This window comes from Anomaloglossus baeobatrachus, chromosome 5 (assembly GCF_048569485.1).
Source record: "Anomaloglossus baeobatrachus isolate aAnoBae1 chromosome 5, aAnoBae1.hap1, whole genome shotgun sequence".
Lineage (NCBI taxonomy): Eukaryota > Metazoa > Chordata > Amphibia > Anura > Aromobatidae > Anomaloglossus > Anomaloglossus baeobatrachus.
In genome coordinates, this window is record NC_134357.1 from 438,114,884 (window position 1) to 438,133,231 (window position 18,348).

Genomic DNA, 18,348 nt, shown 5'->3' on the forward strand with positions numbered 1-18,348 from the left:
ACATTAAAAAATATTTCTTCCAATTTTCCTCCTCTAAATTTGGGGTGCGTCTTATAATCCAGGGCGTCTTATAAACCTAAAAATACGGTACTATAGACAAACAACAAATAGAATCTGCACCAAAGTCGGTATTTGTATTGTAAGAAGCTTCTTTAATGCCAAGAGAGCAAGTGTTGCCTGCAGAGATAAATCTGCAAAAAAGCAACGTGTGAACATAGCCTTATAGAGCACAGGTCAACTTTTTTTGTCAGTCTCCATTTTAACCATAGTGGAGGAGACACAGTCGTAAAACATCTCATGGCTACGGACTGGCTGACAGCAGGGATGTCCCAAGACTTCCACGCTCTATTATTAGACCACTACTACATGTAGAGGAATAAATATCAACATCAGACATATATGAGGGAATTGCTACTCATGCGATTCCCCTTTAGGCAGGTGTGCTGAATGTTTTAGGTTTATCACAAGTAATTCATTTTCACAGTTGTTCTATGATCCTAAGAGTCTCCAAATGCTGGTCTCCCAGGCAGCAAAGCTCTTTACAGGCAGCGAGATAGATGAGCCATGTAATTACGTTCCAGAACAAATATATCCTGTAGGAAATGAGAGCAGCTTCATTTCCATGACATTTGTGGCTAGGACAACCAGCCGATCTTGTGTTCACTCTCCCACCCCCTCGCCTTGCCTAATGAGACACTCTGAAGCCCACAGAGCCTGTCTGTCTGCCCTGAGGAATGTACCACTTGTCACTGAACGGGAGATACTTACAATTGGCACAAGCGTTGAACTTCTTCTCTTCAATGAGTGATACCTTTCCATAAATGCTGTCCACACCGCGATTCACATATCTGAACACCACTCGGAAGAGGTCAGGGGAAGTCACATTGATGGTTAATATGACCTTTGGCTGCGAATATAGGGGAATATTTATAATCAGTAACATAATATATACAGTTAGGTCCAGAAATATTTGGACAGTGAGACAATTTTCGCGAGTTGGGCTCTGCATGCCACCACATTGGATTTGAAATGAAACCTCTACAACAGAATTCAAGTGCAGATTGTAACGTTTAATTTGAAGGTTTGAACAAAAATGTCTGATAGAAATTGTAGGAATTGTACACATTTCTTTACAAACACTCCACATTTTAGGAGGACAAAAGTAATTGGACAAATAAACCAAACCCAAACAAAATATTTTTATTTTCAATATTTTGTTGCGAATCCTTTGGAGGCAATCACTGCCTTAAGTCTGGAACCCATGGACATCACCAAACGCTGGGTTTCCTCCTTATTAATGCTTTGCCAGGCCTTTACAGCCGCAGCCTTCAGGTCTTGCTTGTTTGTGGGTCTTTCCGTCTTAAGTCTGGATTTGAGCAAGTGAAATGCATGCTCAATTGGGTTAAGATCTGGTGATTGACTTGGCCATTGCAGAATGTTCCACTTTTTTGCACTCATGAACTCCTGGGTAGCTTTGGCTGTATGCTTGGGGTCATTGTCCATCTGTACTATGAAGCCCCGTCCGATCAACTTTGCGGCATTTGGCTGAATCTGGGCTGAACGTATATCCCTGTACACTTCAGAATTCATCCGGCTACTCTTGTCTGCTGTTATGTCATCAATAAACACGAGTGACCCAGTGCCATTGAAAGCCATGCATGCCCATGCCATCACGTTGCCTGCACCATGTTTTACAGAGGATGTGGTGTGCCTTGGATCATGTGCCGTTCCCTTTCTTCTCCAAACTTTTTTCTTCCCATCATTCTGGTACAGGTTGATCTTTGTCTCATCTGTCCATAGAATACTTTTCCAGAACTGAGCTGGCTTCATGAGGTGTTTTTCAGCAAATTTAACTCTGGCCTGTCTATTTTTGGAATTGATGAATGGTTTGCATCTAGATGTGAACCCTTTGTATTTACTTTCATGGAGTCTTCTCTTTACTGTTGACTAGAGATGAGCGAACTGGTCCCGGTTCGGCTCGAGGCCGGTTCGCCGAACGGAGGTCCCGTTCGAGTTCGGCTCGTCGAACGTTCGACGAACCGAACTCGAACTGCATAGGAAACAATGGCAGGCAATCACAAACACAGAAAAACACCTAGAAAACACCCTCAAAGGTGTCCAAAAGGTGACAAACAACTCACAACACAACACAAACACATGGGAAAGTGACAAGGACATATACTCATGTGAAAACAAAACAGCTGGACAAGGAAAAAGAGGAGGACACACAGATATATGAGTATATGCAAGGAAACATCGATTCCATTATTGTGCAACTTGAGCCCTGCTCATTTTAGGCTTCCAATCTGGATAAATTGCCTGAGCTCGCCACGTACGCCTTGGGGATCTTGTCGTGTCCTGCAGCCAGCGTTCTCTCGGAACCTGTCTTCAGTGCTGCTGGGGGTCTGCTGGCAGATAAGCACACGTGTCTGTCCACTGACAATGTGGACATGGCTCTCAGAGGACTTTTCTTCCCCTGGGTCAGCCAGGGGACGGGAAAGGCACACGTATTTTTGAGAGTGCTTCATGCAAAGCATCTTTTTCTTTTTCAAAAGGGGGCTCAACCGATGCCAGTCAAGTGGGGTGTGTGTGGCCCAATTAGTGGCAATGAGGGAGACTGTGGTTGGAGTCCCCTCGCTGTGTTTCCGAAAAGAACCAAGATGAACAAGTCATGGCTCTCAGAGGACGTTTCTTCCCCTGGGTCAGCCAGGGGACGGGAAAGGCACACGTATTTTTGAGAGTGCTTCATGCAAAGCATCTTTTTCTTTTTGAAAAGGGGCATCAACTGATGTCAGTCAAGAGGGGTGTGTGTGGCCCAGTTAGTGGAAACGAGGGAGACTGTGGTTGGAGTCCCCTCGCTGTGTCTCTAAAAGAACCAAGATGAACAAGTCATGGCTCTCAGAGGACGTTTCTTCCCCTGGGTCAGCCAGGGGACGGGAAAGGCACGCGTATTTTTGAGAGTGCTTCATGCAAAGCATCTTTTTCATTTTGAAAAGGGGCATCAACTGATGTCTGTCAAGTGGGGTGTGTGTGGCCCAATTAGTGGCAACGAGGGAGACTGTGGTTGGAGTCTCCTCGCTGTGTTTCTAAAAGAACCAAAATGAACAAATCATGGCTCTCAGAGGACTTTTCTTCCCCTGGGTCAGCCAGGGGACGGGAAAGGCACGCGTATTTTTGAGAGTGCTTCATGCAAAGCATCTTTTTCTTTTTCAAAAGGGGGCTCAACCGATGCCAGTCAAGTGGGGTGTGTGTGGCCCAGTTAGTGGAAACGAGGGAGACTGTGGTTGGAGTCCCCTCGCTGTGTCTCTAAAAGAACCAAGATGAACAAGTCATGGCTCTCAGAGGACTTTTCTTCCCCTGGGTCAGCCAGGGGACGGGAAAGGCACGCGTATTTTTGAGAGTGCTTCATGCAAAGCATCTTTTTCTTTTTCAAAAGGGGGCTCAACCGATGCCAGTCAAGTGGGGTGTGTGTGGCCCAGTTAGTGGAAACGAGGGAGACTGTGGTTGGAGTCCCCTCGCTGTGTCTCTAAAAGAACCAAGATGAACAAGTCATGGCTCTCAGAGGACTTTTCTTCCCCTGGGTCAGCCAGGGGACGGGAAAGGCACGCGTATTTTTGAGAGTGCTTCATGCAAAGCAGCTTTTTCTTTTTCAAAAGGGGGCTCAACCGATGCCAGTCAAGTGGGGTGTGTGTGGCTCAGTTAGTGGAAACGAGGGAGACTGTGGTTGGAGTCCCCTCGCTGTGTCTCTAAAAGAACCAAGATGAACAAGTCATGGCTCTCAGAGGACTTTTCTTCCCCTGGGTCAGCCAGGGGACGGGAAAGGCACGCGTATTTTTGAGAGTGCTTCATGCAAAGCATCTTTTTCTTTTTCAAAAGGGGGCTCAACCGATGCCAGTCAAGTGGGGTGTGTGTGGCCCAGTTAGTGGAAACGAGGGAGACTGTGGTTGGAGTCCCCTCGCTGTGTCTCTAAAAGAACCAAGATGAACAAGTCATGGCTCTCAGAGGACTTTTCTTCCCCTGGGTCAGCCAGGGGACGGGAAAGGCACGCGTATTTTTGAGAGTGCTTCATGCAAAGCATCTTTTTCTTTTTCAAAAGGGGGCTCAACCGATGCCAGTCAAGTGGGGTGTGTGTGGCCCAGTTAGTGGAAACGAGGGAGACTGTGGTTGGAGTCCCCTCGCTGTGTCTCTAAAAGAACCAAGATGAACAAGTCATGGCTCTCCGAGGACTTTTCTTCCCCTGGGTCAGCCAGGGGACGGGAAAGGCACGCGTATTTTTGAGAGTGCTTCATGCAAAGCATCTTTTTCTTTTTCAAAAGGGGGCTCAACCGATGCCAGTCAAGTGGGGTGTGTGTGGCCCAGTTAGTGGAAACGAGGGAGACTGTGGTTGGAGTCCCCTCGCTGTGTCTCTAACAGAACCAAGATGAACAAGTTATGGCTCTCAGAGGACTTTTCTTCCCCTGGGTCAGCCAGGGGACGGGAAAGGCACGCGTATTTTTGAGAGTGCTTCATGCAAAGCATCTTTTTCATTTTGAAAAGGGGCATCAACTGATGTCAGTCAAGAGGGGTGTGTGTGGCCCAGTTAGTGGAAACGAGGGAGACTGTGGTTGGAGTCCCCTCGCTGTGTCTCTAAAAGAACCAAGATGAACAAGTCATGGCTCTCAGAGGACTTTTCTTCCCCTGGGTCAGCCAGGGGACGGGAAAGGCACGCGTATTTTTGAGAGTGCTTCATGCAAAGCATCTTTTTCTTTTTCAAAAGGGGGCTCAACCGATGCCAGTCAAGTGGGGTGTGTGTGGCCCAGTTAGTGGAAACGAGGGAGACTGTGGTTGGAGTCCCCTCGCTGTGTCTCTAAAAGAACCAAGATGAACAAGTCATGGCTCTCATTATACTTTTCTTCCCCTGGGTCAGCCAGGGGACGGGAAAGGCACGCGTATTTTTGAGAGTGCTTCATGCAAAGCATCTTTTTCTTTTTCAAAAGGGGGCTCAACCGATGCCAGTCAAGTGGGGTGTGTGTGGCCCAGTTAGTGGAAACGAGGGAGACTGTGGTTGGAGTCCCCTCGCTGTGTCTCTAAAAGAACCAAGATGAACAAGTCATGGCTCTCAGAGGACTTTTCTTCCCCTGGGTCAGCCAGGGGACGGGAAAGGCACGCGTATTTTTGAGAGTGCTTCATGCAAAGCATCTTTTTCTTTTTCAAAAGGGGGCTCAACCGATGCCAGTCAAGTGGGGTGTGTGTGGCCCAGTTAGTGGAAACGAGGGAGACTGTGGTTGGAGTCCCCTCGCTGTGTCTCTAAAAGAACCAAGATGAACAAGTCATGGCTCTCCGAGGACTTTTCTTCCCCTGGGTCAGCCAGGGGACGGGAAAGGCACGCGTATTTTTGAGAGTGCTTCATGCAAAGCATCTTTTTCTTTTTCAAAAGGGGGCTCAACCGATGCCAGTCAAGTGGGGTGTGTGTGGCCCAGTTAGTGGAAACGAGGGAGACTGTGGTTGGAGTCCCCTCGCTGTGTCTCTAAAAGAACCAAGATGAACAAGTCATGGCTCTCAGAGGACTTTTCTTCCCCTGGGTCAGCCAGGGGACGGGAAAGGCACGCGTATTTTTGAGAGTGCTTCATGCAAAGCATCTTTTTCATTTTGAAAAGGGGCATCAACTGATGTCAGTCACGAGGGGTGTGTGTGGCCCAGTTAGTGGAAACGAGGGAGACTGTGGTTGGAGTCCCCTCGCTGTGTCTCTAAAAGAACCAAGATGAACAAGTCATGGCTCTCAGAGGACTTTTCTTCCCCTGGGTCAGCCAGGGGACGGGAAAGGCACGCGTATTTTTGAGAGTGCTTCATGCAAAGCATCTTTTTCTTTTTCAAAAGGGGGCTCAACCGATGCCAGTCAAGTGGGGTGTGTGTGGCCCAGTTAGTGGAAACGAGGGAGACTGTGGTTGGAGTCCCCTCGCTGTGTCTCTAAAAGAACCAAGATGAACAAGTCATGGCTCTCAGAGGACTTTTCTTCCCCTGGGTCAGCCAGGGGACGGGAAAGGCACGCGTATTTTTGAGAGTGCTTCATGCAAAGCATCTTTTTCTTTTTCAAAAGGGGGCTCAACCGATGCCAGTCAAGTGGGGTGTGTGTGGCCCAGTTAGTGGAAACGAGGGAGACTGTGGTTGGAGTCCCCTCGCTGTGTCTCTAAAAGAACCAAGATGAACAAGTCATGGCTCTCCGAGGACTTTTCTTCCCCTGGGTCAGCCAGGGGACGGGAAAGGCACGCGTATTTTTGAAGTGCTTCATGCAAAGCATCTTTTTCTTTTTCAAAAGGGGGCTCAACCGATGCCAGTCAAGTGGGGTGTGTGTGGCCCAGTTAGTGGAAAAGAGGGTGACTGTGGTTGGAGTCCCTTCGCTGTGTCTCTAAAAGAACCAAGATGAACAAGTCATGGCTCTCCGAGGACTTTTCTTCCCCTGGGTCAGCCAGGGGACGGGAAAGGCACGCGTATTTTTGAGAGTGCTTCATGCAAAGCATCTTTTTCTTTTTCAAAAGGGGGCTCAACCGATGCCAGTCAAGTGGGGTGTGTGTGGCCCAGTTAGTGGAAACGAGGGAGACTGTGGTTGGAGTCCCCTCGCTGTGTTTTACATGCTTTTAGAAGGGCATGACATGGCTTGGAGGTTGACTTTCATCATCTGCAAACTGTTGGCTACCAAAATGCTGCCTTTCCAACAACTGTGGTTATAGACAATGAGGAACATACTGATGAAGATGAGACGCAGATACCCGATTGGGATGACAACTTAAATATTCGGTCAGGGCAAGAAGAGGCTCGGTCTGAGGGGGAGGGGAGTGCAAACACAACAATTGATGATGAAGTTCTAGATCCCACCTACTGTCAACCCACAGTCAGACACTCGAGGAGGTCAACAGAGGCGGTGGAGGAGGATGCAACCGACGTCGAAGTAACCTTGCGCCTTCCTGGACACAGTCGGAGCACTGGTAGCACGTCTACAACTGCATCCTCAGCCACCACTCTGCCTCTGAGCATTATTCGGGGTGGATCAACAGGTCGCATGGCCTCTAAGCCTTGCCTAGCCTGGTCCTTTTTTGACATAAAAAAAGATCGCCCAAATTATGTGATCTGTAACATTTGGCATGGTTATCTTAGTAGAGGTCAAAACCTCAGCAGTTTGACAACTTCTTCCATGAATCGTTACATGAATAAATATCATATGGCCTGGTGGGAAGCTCACCGTGCTGCAATGCGGCCTAGCGGAGCCAACCATCCACCGCCTGCCCCTTCCAGTGCATCCGCGCGCTCGTCATCTTCTAGGACTGTGGGGACAGCTGTCACACCTGTTTTTCCACCCACAACTTCCACCACTGTAACCGCAACAGGCAGTTTGCTTGGTAGGTCGTCAGTTGGTTTGGAAGGGGAAACAAGTGATTGTGTACAGCTCTCTCAAACATCGATAGCACCAACGTTGGATGAAGGCAACATCATGTCTCCGCCTGCACTTTCCTCACAAACCTGCATTTTTCCAGGGACACCCTACTCAACACCGTCTACACACAGCAGCCAGATCTCTGTCCCTCAGATGTGGTCAAATAAAAGGCCACTTCCTGCGACCCATGACAAAGCTAAGAGGTTGACTCTATCCCTCTGTAAGCTGTTGGCTACCGAAATGCTGCCTTTCCGCCTAGTGGACACACAGGATTTTAGAGACCTTATGTCTGTCGCTGTGCCCCAGTACCAGATGCCTAGTCGCCACTACTTCTCTAAGAAAGGTGTGCCCGCGCTACACCAGCATGTCACACACAACATCACCGCTTCCTTGAGAAACTCTGTGTGTGAACGGGTGCATTTCACCACCGATACTTGGACCAGTAAGCATGGACAGGGACGTTACATGTCGCTGACTGGCCACTGGGTAACTATGGTGATAGATGGTGAAGGGTCTGCTGCACAAGTCTTGCCGTCCCCACGACTTGTGTGTCAATCCTCTGTCTGTCCAAGTTCCGCCACTGCTTCTGCATCCTCCACCTCATCTGGGTCCTCCACCTCCGCCCCAAGCCTGCCTGGTCAGGCCACCAGCGTTCTCACTGCGCAGAAGGAATCACGCACCCCTCATTACTATGCTGGCAGCAGAGCGCAACGGCATCAGGCGGTCTTTAGCTTGACATGTCTTGGGAATAAGAGTCACACAGCTGAGGAGTTGTGGTCAGCTCTGCGGTCCGAGTTTAATAAATGGTTGTCTCCACTCAACCTGCAGCCTGGTAAGGCCGTGTGCGACAATGCTGCAAACCTGGGTGCGGCCCTTCGCCTGGGCAAGCTGGCACACGTGCCTTGTATGGCTCACGTGTTTAACCTTGTTGTCCAGCAATTTTAACCCACTATCACGGCCTAGATGGGCTTCTGCACAGGGCATGGTCACTCTCTGCTCACTTCTGCCGTTTAAACGCCGCAGCTGACTTGACTTGCATTGCTCCAGAAGTCTTTCAGCCTGCCGGTTCATCACCTGAAATGCGATGTATCGACACGCTGGAATTCGACTCTCCACATGATACAGAGACAGCACCACCGAGCCCTGGTGCATTACGTCATGACGTATAGCCTAGGCCAATGAGATGCAGAGGTGGGGCAGATTACACTGCTAGAGTGGTCTCAGATCAAGGACCTATGCACCCTTCTGCACAGTTTCGACATGGCGACGAATATGTTTAGCGCTGACAATGTCATTATCAGCATGACGATTCCAGTCATTTACATGCTGGAGCACACGCTAAACACTATTCGGAGTCAGGGGGTGGGACAACAGGAAGGGGAGGAACTACAGGAGGATTCATATGCGCAAGACACAACAACATCACCAAGGTCCAGACGTTCATCATCACCAAGCCGCCAGGCATGGGACCATGGGGGACAGGGATCAACAAGGGCGCATGGTAGCAGGCGAGATGTTGAGGAAGGTGCAGGAGGACATGAAGATATGGAGGACGAACTGTCCATGGACATGGAAGACTCAGCAGATGAGGGGGACCTTGGTCAAATTTCAGTTGAAAGAGGTTGGGGGGAGATGTCAGAGGAAGAAAGAACGGTTAGCACCTCTATGCCACAAACACAGCGTGGACTTGGTCCGCATGGCTGCGCGAGACACATGAGTGCCTTCTTGTTGCACTACCTCCAACATGACCCTCGTATTGTCAAAATTAGAAGTGATGATGACTACTGGCTTGCCACACTATTAGATCCCCGGTACAAGTCCAAATTTTGTGACATAATTCCAGCCATAGAAAGGGACGCACTTATGCAGGAGTATCAGCAGAAGCTGTTACTCGATCTTAGATCCGCTTTTCCACCAAACAACCGTGCAGGTGCAGGGAGTGAATCTCCCAGTTGTAACTTGACAAACATGGGACAGTCTCGTCATCTTCAACAGTCTACACGTACCAGTAGGACCGTATCTGGTGCTGGTAACAGCAATTTAATGGAATCTTTTCATAATTTTTTTAGACCCTCCTTTGCAAGGCCACCAGAGACAACAAGTCTGACACATAGTCAACGGCTGGAGAGGATGATACAGGAGTATCTACAAATGAACATCGATGCCATGACTTTGCAAATAGAGCCTTGCTCATTTTGGGCTTCAAATCTAGAAAAATGGCCAGAGCTATCCAGTTACGCCTTGGAGATTTTGGCGTGTACAGCTGCCAGCGTTGTCTCTGAACGTGTCTTCAGTGCTGCTGGGTGTGTGCTGACAGATAAGCGCACGCGTCTGTCCAGTGACAATGTGGACAGACTGACGTTCATCAAAATTAACAAGTCATGGATCCAGAAGGAATTTACAACCCCTGTGTCATCCTGGGGAGAGTAAATGCTTGTGGATTTGGAATGTGCTTGATGCAAATCTAGCTGTGAAGTGTCCAACTATGGCACAAGTGCTGCCACTGAATGGGTGGGTGTGTGTGGGGCACAATTTTTGGAAAAAAGGGAGGCTCCGCTTGGAGTAACCCTTGCTTACATTGTTTTTAAAAGGAGCCAAGATGACCAAGTCATGGTTCAGCAAAGACTTTATCTACCTACCCCGGTGTCATGCTGGGGACGGTTAATTATGGCGTATTTTTGAATGTGCTTGATGCAAATCAAAACATCCTGTTTGCAACTAGGGCACAAGTGCTGCCACTGATGGGGTGTCTGTGTGCCCAATTTTTGGAAAAAAGGTAGACTCCGCTTGGAGTAACCCTTGCTTGCTGTGTTTTTTAAAAATGATACAAGATGAACAGATCTGAAGGCAAGATGAAGGCAACATCATGTCTCCGCCTGCACTTTCCTCACAAACCTGCATTTTTCCAGGGACACCCTACTCAACACCGTCTACAGACAGCAGCCAGATCTCTGTCCCTCAGATGTGGTCAAATAAAAGGCCACTTCCTGCGACCCATGACAAAGCTAAGTGGTTGACTCTATCCCTCTGTAAGCTGTTGGCTACCGAAATGCTGCCTTTACGCCTAGTGGACACACAGGATTTTACAGACCTTATGTCTGTCGCTGTGCCCCAGTACCAGATGCCCAATCACCACTGCTTCTCCAAGAAAAGCATGCCCGCGCTACACCAGCATGTCGCACACAACATCACCACTTCCTTGAGAAAATCTGTGTGCGACAGGGTGCATTTCAACACAGATACTTGGACCAGTAAGCATAGACAGGGTCATTACATGTCACTGACTGGGCACTGGCAAACTATGGTGAGAGATGGAGAAGGGTCTGCTGTACAAGTCTTGCCGTCCCCACGAGTTGTTTCAATCCTTCTTCTGTATGTAGAAGTTAATACACTGCTTCTGCCTCTTCAACCTCGTGTGGGTCCTCCACCTTGGCGCAAACCCTGTGTGGTCAGGCCACCCTTCCTTGAAACTGCGCACAAGGACTACCACACACCTCCTTACTATGCTGGCAGCAGAGCTCAATGCCATCAGGCGGTCAAAGTTTTACTTTGAAATGTATGGGAAATGTGAGTCACACCACTATTCCAGAGAATAGTAGTCAGGCAGGGTCAAAACATTAATTGAGGAACAGGAACAGAATGGGACGGCCAGGACTTAATCAGAAAACAAGCAGAGGTGAAATGCGGATCGGCCAACAAGGTACATAAACAGCAAGCAGGAAAAGTAGTCAGGTAACAAGCACACAAAATCATAAAACTGAACTGGGGGTAAAATTAACCAGAGGTTCATAGCTATGTCTGGCAGTGGTCTGCAGACAGGATGGGCATAAAAAAGGGTGTGGTGTCTTCCCATTGGTTGTAGCTGAATGATGGTATTTCATCTGTGAGATACCCACCACCTACATTCAGCCAGAGATTCTGCATCTGTCAAGGTAATGCAGCCCAGTGGGTGAGCATAACCTGCGTCCACCTGCGCCGCTGGCATCGACTACTCTCCCATCATCAGCACTATTCATGAAAGGAACACGTTGTCACCTGTCGACCGGAGTACAAATTGACGGAGCGGACTCCGTTGGTGACTTAACAGCCGTGTGCGGCAATGATGCAAACCTGGCTGCGGGCCATCCTCAGGGCAATGTGACACACGTGCCTTGTATGGCTCACGTGTTGAACCGAATTCTCCAGCAATTTTTAAAACACCATCACGGCCTAAATGGCCTTGTGCAGCGGGCACGCTCGCTATGTGCTCACTTCCATCATGCGCACACAGCAGCTCAACAACTTTCATCACTCCGGAAGTCTTAGGGTCTGGCAGTTAAACGCCGGAAATGCGATGTTCCGACACGCAGGAATTGGAATCTGCACATGTTGCAGCGTGTGTGGCAGCACCGCAGAGCCCTGCTGAAATACGGTATGACATATATCCTGGGATAACTTGATCAAGAGGTGGTGCAGATCACGCTGCTGGAGTGGTGTCAGATCAAGGACCTATGCACCCTGCTACACAGTTCACAAATGTCGACGAAGATGTTTAGCACTGGCAATGTCATTCTCAGCGTGACAATTCTGGTCATCTACATGATGGAGCACACTGTAATTATTATTCGGAGTCAGGTGTTGGGACAAGAGGAAGGGGAGGAAGTACAGGAGGAGTCATATGCGGAAGGGATAACAAGATCTACGAGGTCCAGATGGTCAGCGGCACCTATGCGGCAGTCATGGTGAGGGAGAGGGATTAACAAGGGCGCATAGTATCAGCAAAAAGTGTTGATGAAAGTGCAGGAGCCCATGAAGAAATGGAGGACGAACTGGCGATGGGCATGGAAGACTCAGCAGATGAGTGAGAGTGTTACGGTTGCTGCGAGCACTGGAGACTATGTCCAGATTTCTTGCTACTGCACATGTGCGAGCGCTGGAGACTAAGTCCAGATTTCTTGCTACTGCACATGTGCGAGCGCTGGAGACAAAGTCCAGATTTCTTGCTACTGCACATGTGCGAGCGCTGGAGACTAAGTCCAGATTTCTTGCTACTGCACATGTGCGAGCGCCGGAGACTAAGTCCAATCTTGGAGCCAATGCACATGTGCGGGTGACATCATCGCTGACACGAGGTCACATGTCTCTGACACCTTCTATGCCGATTGGTCGCTGGTCATGTGCTTGTGACGTCTTGCTCGGTGATAGGCCAGCATGACGTCACTCCTGTCGTTCTGGCAGCGGATTGGCTCTGGTGTCCTCCATCTTGGATGAGGCACAGAGTCTATATAAGACCCTGACACACGCCGCATGGTGCTCAGTCCTCTTGGTTCATGCATATGAGTAGACGCTCTGTGCGCGTTCCTCTAGGCATTCCTCTGTCTATGCTAGGTGAGCGCTACCGGCAGGGTAGCGTTCTTATACCTTACAGCTTCGGCTGCTGTCCGTATCCTTACCTCTTAGGGGAGCGGACATAGGCAGGTGCCTGAGGCACATGGTCTGGCTGGGCCTTGTGATTCTACTCGTAGGTGGACGTTGCCGCTAGGGTAACGTTCCTTATACTGCGTCTGGCAGTTGTTCGTATCCTCGCACACTAGGGGAGCGAACAGAGGTAGGAGCTTTGTGCGGCTTACGCTGCTGTTCGTCTCTTTTGCACCACTAGAAGAGCGGACCTAGGCAGGTGCCATATCTAGTGGTTCGTGTCCTCGCACACTAGTGGAGCGAACGCAGGTAGGAGCTTTGTGCGGCTTACGCTGCTGTTCGTCTCTTTTGCACCACTAGAAGAGCGGACCTAGGTAGGTGCCATTTCGCACACATTGCCTTTCTCTCTGTGATTATTAACAGAGATCATTCCACACACCCTCCAAGTAAGGGAGGAATTGCTTTACTTTCTTATTATATCCTTCTGTGAGTTAACAGAGGTATTGCACTCTGCCATAGTCTGCAGCAAAGTCTTTGCACGGTGGACCCTGACTGTCTGATACTCCTTTCGGTTATTATCAGACAGCCCCCCGTAACAGAGAGCTTGCTCACATTTCGATTGTGCGAGGTTGTGGGGAGAGGGCAGAGGAAGGATGCACGATTCTCACCTCTCTGCCACCAACACACCAAGGACTTGGTCCTCCTGGATGCACAAGACACATGAGCGCCTTCTTGCTGCACTACCTACATGACCCTCGGATTGTATGAATTTGAAGTAATCCTGAATACTGGGTTGCCACACTGTTAGATCCCCGGTACAAGACAAAATTTGGCGAACTAATTCCTGCCATAGAAATGGACGCACGTATACAGGAGTATCTGCAGAATGTGGTACGCAATCTTAGTTCTACTTTTCCACTAAACACCAGTGCTGCACAGAGTGAATCTCAACGCTTTGTCATGGATAGGAGGAAATGGTCTTTTACTTGTCCACATCGGAGGGACCGAGGGATGGCTGCTGTGCTGAGATGGCGTTGAGTACGGTGTCCCTGCACAGTTGCACTTTTGGTCATATCCCAAAATGAGTTGAAAAAGGACAGATGCTGTTGGAAAGGGGAACAGAAAGGGGAACAGGTGTGTTGGAAAGGGGAAAAAAGTTTTGGTCCGTGGATTTGGTGGTTAAGCAACTGTAACATTTGCTGAAGAAACACCATCTGTTACAGTGGGACTGGCAGATTTGGATAAAGTGTTATATAATCTGTGACCGCTATATAACGAAAATTAATAAGAAAAGAAAGAGAAAGGTATATATCCCCATCAGCAGTCAGTGTCCACCGTGCTCCCAGTTGGAAAAGGAGAGGTTGGCAACTGGAAGGTTTGGTGGAGGATACAGAGCTGTGTGGCTATGAAACTAATAGTAGCCTGAACCGAGTTAGGGTATGTGCGCACGTTGCTTTTTACCTGCTTTTTACCTGCTTTTTTGCTGCTTTTTCTTCTGCGCTGTTTAATGCCAAAATGGATGTGTTCTTCTATTCAAGCAAAGTCTATGGGAATTTGGGTTTCTTGTTCACACTATGTTGTTCAAAATGCTGCCTTTTTGTGGCAGAACTTTGGTCAAAAACTCAGCTTTGCAGTTCAAAACCCAAATGGCAAAAACAATTGACATGTTGCTTCTTTGAAAAGCTGAGTTTTTGACCAAAGTTCTGCCACAAAAAGGCAGCATTTTGAACAACATAGTGTGAACAAGAAACCCAAATTCCCATAGACTTTGCTTGAATAGAAGAACACATCCATTTTGGCATTAAACAGCGCAGAAGAAAAAGCAGCAAAAAAGCAGGTAAAAAGCAGGTAAAAAGCAACGTGCGCACATACCCTTAGACGCCATTCGGATCTGGAGACTGGGAGCCCTGTTAGCGTCACAGGGTCCACATGCCCACCCAGCCCAGGAACTCCCTGTTAACAACACAGGGGCCATTGAGTACGCTGACCGTGTGCGTAGGGGCACACCTGTGGACAGCAGGCGCATCAGCAGCAGCAGGCATGTTAATGCCACTGGGCTGCACAAGCAGGACTGGTAGGACAGGAGCTGGTCTTAACCGTTCTGCGTTACCAACTGTGGTGGTGGCCTGCATCGACACCCTATCCCTGCCTACCTCTGGCCTAAAGCCGCAATGGGTTCAACACATGGAGGTGTGCTCTTTCGGAGCATAATAGAAGACTGCGCACCTCCTTGTTGGCTCCAGCCCCTTTTATAACCTGGGTCCGCCCCAAACCAGGGTGAACCACAATGCACCTCCTGGAGACAAAAGTAGAGTGACACGTCATGAGTGGCATAACTAGCGTCCTATTTGGAAACGCAACTTCAATGATGACCTCATGGCTGCCATGACCCAAACACCTCACCAGTCATCGTCTGACCATCAATAATGCGGTGACAAGTCATAGGTGTGGGCCTCTGCACGCCATTTGGGAGGACACCTGATGCCCTGTGGTCTATATGGGACCCCCACATCAGGGCCAGGGCCAAAGAGTTCATTACCGGACCTAGTCTCTGATGCAGGAAGTGCCTGAGCATGCTCAGTAGCATGAAATACAGTCTCTGAAAAAAGACTATCAGCTTTAGCATGGTGTCTAGGCACAAAACAGGACTTAGACCCGGCACGGAATGCAAGCACCTGTGCAAAGAGGCTTTTCACACTTAGTGTGGGAGCATGCGCTGTATCCCGAAAAGAAGACTTAGCGTCAGGAATAACACAGTCAGGCTGAGCATACTCACTAGGCAAAACACTGTAATTAGGCTGCAGCTGGGGTAAATCGGCACACGCATGCGCACTAGCTGCCTCTCCACACTTACACGTGGAGGGGAAATTGCTCTTGGAGATGCTGTCTATGAACAGAAGGAAAAGCTAAAGGAAGCCTCACTTTCTATCCCTCCGAATTATGAAATGCAGCAATGAATTCCATGAGTTTGCTATAACATTAGCGTAGCAAAATGTGCATGAGGGTGTGATGTAGAGGTGCTAGAAATAGCTTGTCACCAGTGGGGCACTAATGGAATACAACAGCCAGTTCTATGATGCCACTAAATGGCAGTATTTTGTGCTATCATTATAGCTTATTAAAAACAGAGCAGGAGGTTGTCATGCAGAGGTGCTGCACATAGATTTGCAGTAGTGTGAATAGACAAAAGTACAATAGCCACGTTTAGGATGCCAATAGGTACACTGAGTGTTTGCTAGTATAATGGCTGAGTTTAAAAAAGTTTGAGTGTGCAATGCAGGCAGAGGTGCTGCAAATATGTTTACAATAGTGTGAATAGACAAAAGTACAATAGCCACGTTTAGGATGCCACTAGGTACACTGAGTGTTTGCTAGTATAATGGCTGAGTTTAAAAAAGTTGGAGTGTGCAATGCAGGCAGACGTGCTCTGCAAATGTCTTTGCACTAGTGGGACTATAGCAAAGTCCAATAGCCACGTTTAGGATGCCACTAGGTACACTGAGTGTTTGCTAGTATAATGGCTGAGTTTAAAAAAGTTGGAGTGTGCAATGCAGGCAGACGTGCTGCAAATATCGTTACAATAGTGTGAATAGACAAAAGTACAATAGCCACGTTTAGGATGCCACTAGGTACACTGAGTGTTTGCTAGTAAAATGGCTTAGTTTAAAAAAGTTGGAGTGTGCAATGCAGGCAGACGTGCTCTGCAAATGTCTTTGCACTAGTGGGACTATAGCAAAGTCCCATAGCCACGTTTAGGATGCCACTAGGTACACTGAGTGTTTACTAGTATAATGGCTGAGTTAAAAAAAGTTGGAGTGTGCAATGCAGGCAGACGTGCTCTGCAAATGTCTTTGCACTAGTGGGACTATAGCAAAGTCCAATAGCCACGTTTAGGATGCCACTAGGTACACTGACTGTTTGCTAGTATAATGGCTTAGTTATAATGAGTTGGAGTGTGCAGAGGACAAGAGGGTACAGTGGCAGGATTGTGGTGCTCTGGGTAGAGGAATGGAAGCCTGCCTTTCTATTCCCTCCTAATGGTTAAATGCAGGGAGGAAATCCCTGACCTTGGCTACAAAGACGCTGTTGCTGTTTTCAGGACCTGTCACCTATGGCTCTCTGACCCTGCCGGTTTGAGCCCTTAAAAGGACTGCTAGAAAGTGCTCTCCCTAAGCTGTCTAACGCTGTGTATGCAGCGCATACAGCTGTATCGGCGATAGGACTCAGGAGGACGGAGCTGCGACAGTGATGTCTGACACCAAAGACGCAGAAGGCAGATAATGGCGTCCTGGGAGGAAAATGTCCGTTTTTATAATGCAGGGACATGTGACATGGACATCCTATCACACATGCCGTTGCTTCTCTGGCTCAAAGTCCACTTAGCTGTGTGTGTGTCTGGGATTGGCTGACATGCTGGCCCGCCCCACTACACGCGCGCGCTTAGGGAAGGAAGACAAGAAAAAAAAAAAAAAAATGGCGATCGCCATTATAGAAACAGCAGTGATCTGAAGGCGCTGTTCACGCACACTATACACTGAAATGTCATAATAGTGTGATTCACAGAGTGACTTACACTATTACAGCAGAAACCAAGCTAGGATTTAGCTGGTTTTTTGCTGCTAGAACCGTTCTCGAACATTTCTAGAACTATCGAGCTTTTGCAAAAAAGCTCGAGTTCTAGTTCGATCTAGAACATGCCCCAAAATCACTCGAGCCTAGAACTGGAGAACCACGAACCACGAACCGCGCTCAACTCTACTGTTGACTTAGAGACAGATACACCTACTTCACTGAGAGTGTTCTGGACTTCAGTTAATGTTGTGAACGGGTTCTTCTTCACCAAAGAAAGTATGCGGCGATCATCCACCACTGTTGTCATCCGTGGACGCCCAGGCCTTTTTGAGTTCCCAAGCTCACCAGTGAATTCCTTTTTTCTCAGAATGTACCCGACTGTTGATTTTGCTACTCCAAGCATGTCTGCTATCTCTGATGGATTTTTTCTTTTTTTTCAGCCTCAGGATGTTCTGCTTCACCTCAATTGAGAGTTCCTTAGACCGCATGTTGTCTGGTCACAGCAACAGCTTCCAAATGCAAAACCACACACCTGTAATCAACCCCAGACCTTTTAACTACTTCATTGATTACAGGTTAACGAGGGAGACGCCTTCAGAGTTAATTGCAGCCCTTAGAGTCCCTTGTCCAATTACTTTTGGTCCCTTGAAAAAGAGGAGGCTATGCATTACAGAGCTATGATTCCTAAACCCTTTCTCCGATTTGGATGTGAAAACTCTCATATTGCAGCTGGGAGTGTGCACTTTCAGCCCATATTATATATATAATTGTATTTCTGAACATGTTTTTGTAAACAGCTAAAATAACAAAACTTGTGTCACTGTCCAAATATTTCTGGCCCTGACTGTACACAGCTATACTGATTCTGATATAAAAAATGGAAACAGCGCTCCAAAAAGTAGTAAAAACCAATGGACTTTATTGGCTCATGTGGCATTGTTTCGTTTCATGCTGGTGGAATCATTGTGTAT

The 18,348-nt window shown here is 48.2% G+C and overlaps 1 protein-coding gene across 2 annotated transcripts in view; it reads right to left on the reverse strand.

The window, feature by feature from the left end:
- Positions 1-18,348, reverse strand: part of LAMA5 (laminin subunit alpha 5) — a 196,881-nt gene that overhangs the window by 59,013 nt on the left and 119,520 nt on the right. For both annotated transcript variants that reach the window (XM_075350405.1, XM_075350404.1), the window contains one exon: positions 769-907. In XM_075350405.1, coding sequence (XP_075206520.1) covers positions 769-907 — 139 coding nt within the window. The remainder of the gene's footprint in view (positions 1-768; positions 908-18,348) is intronic.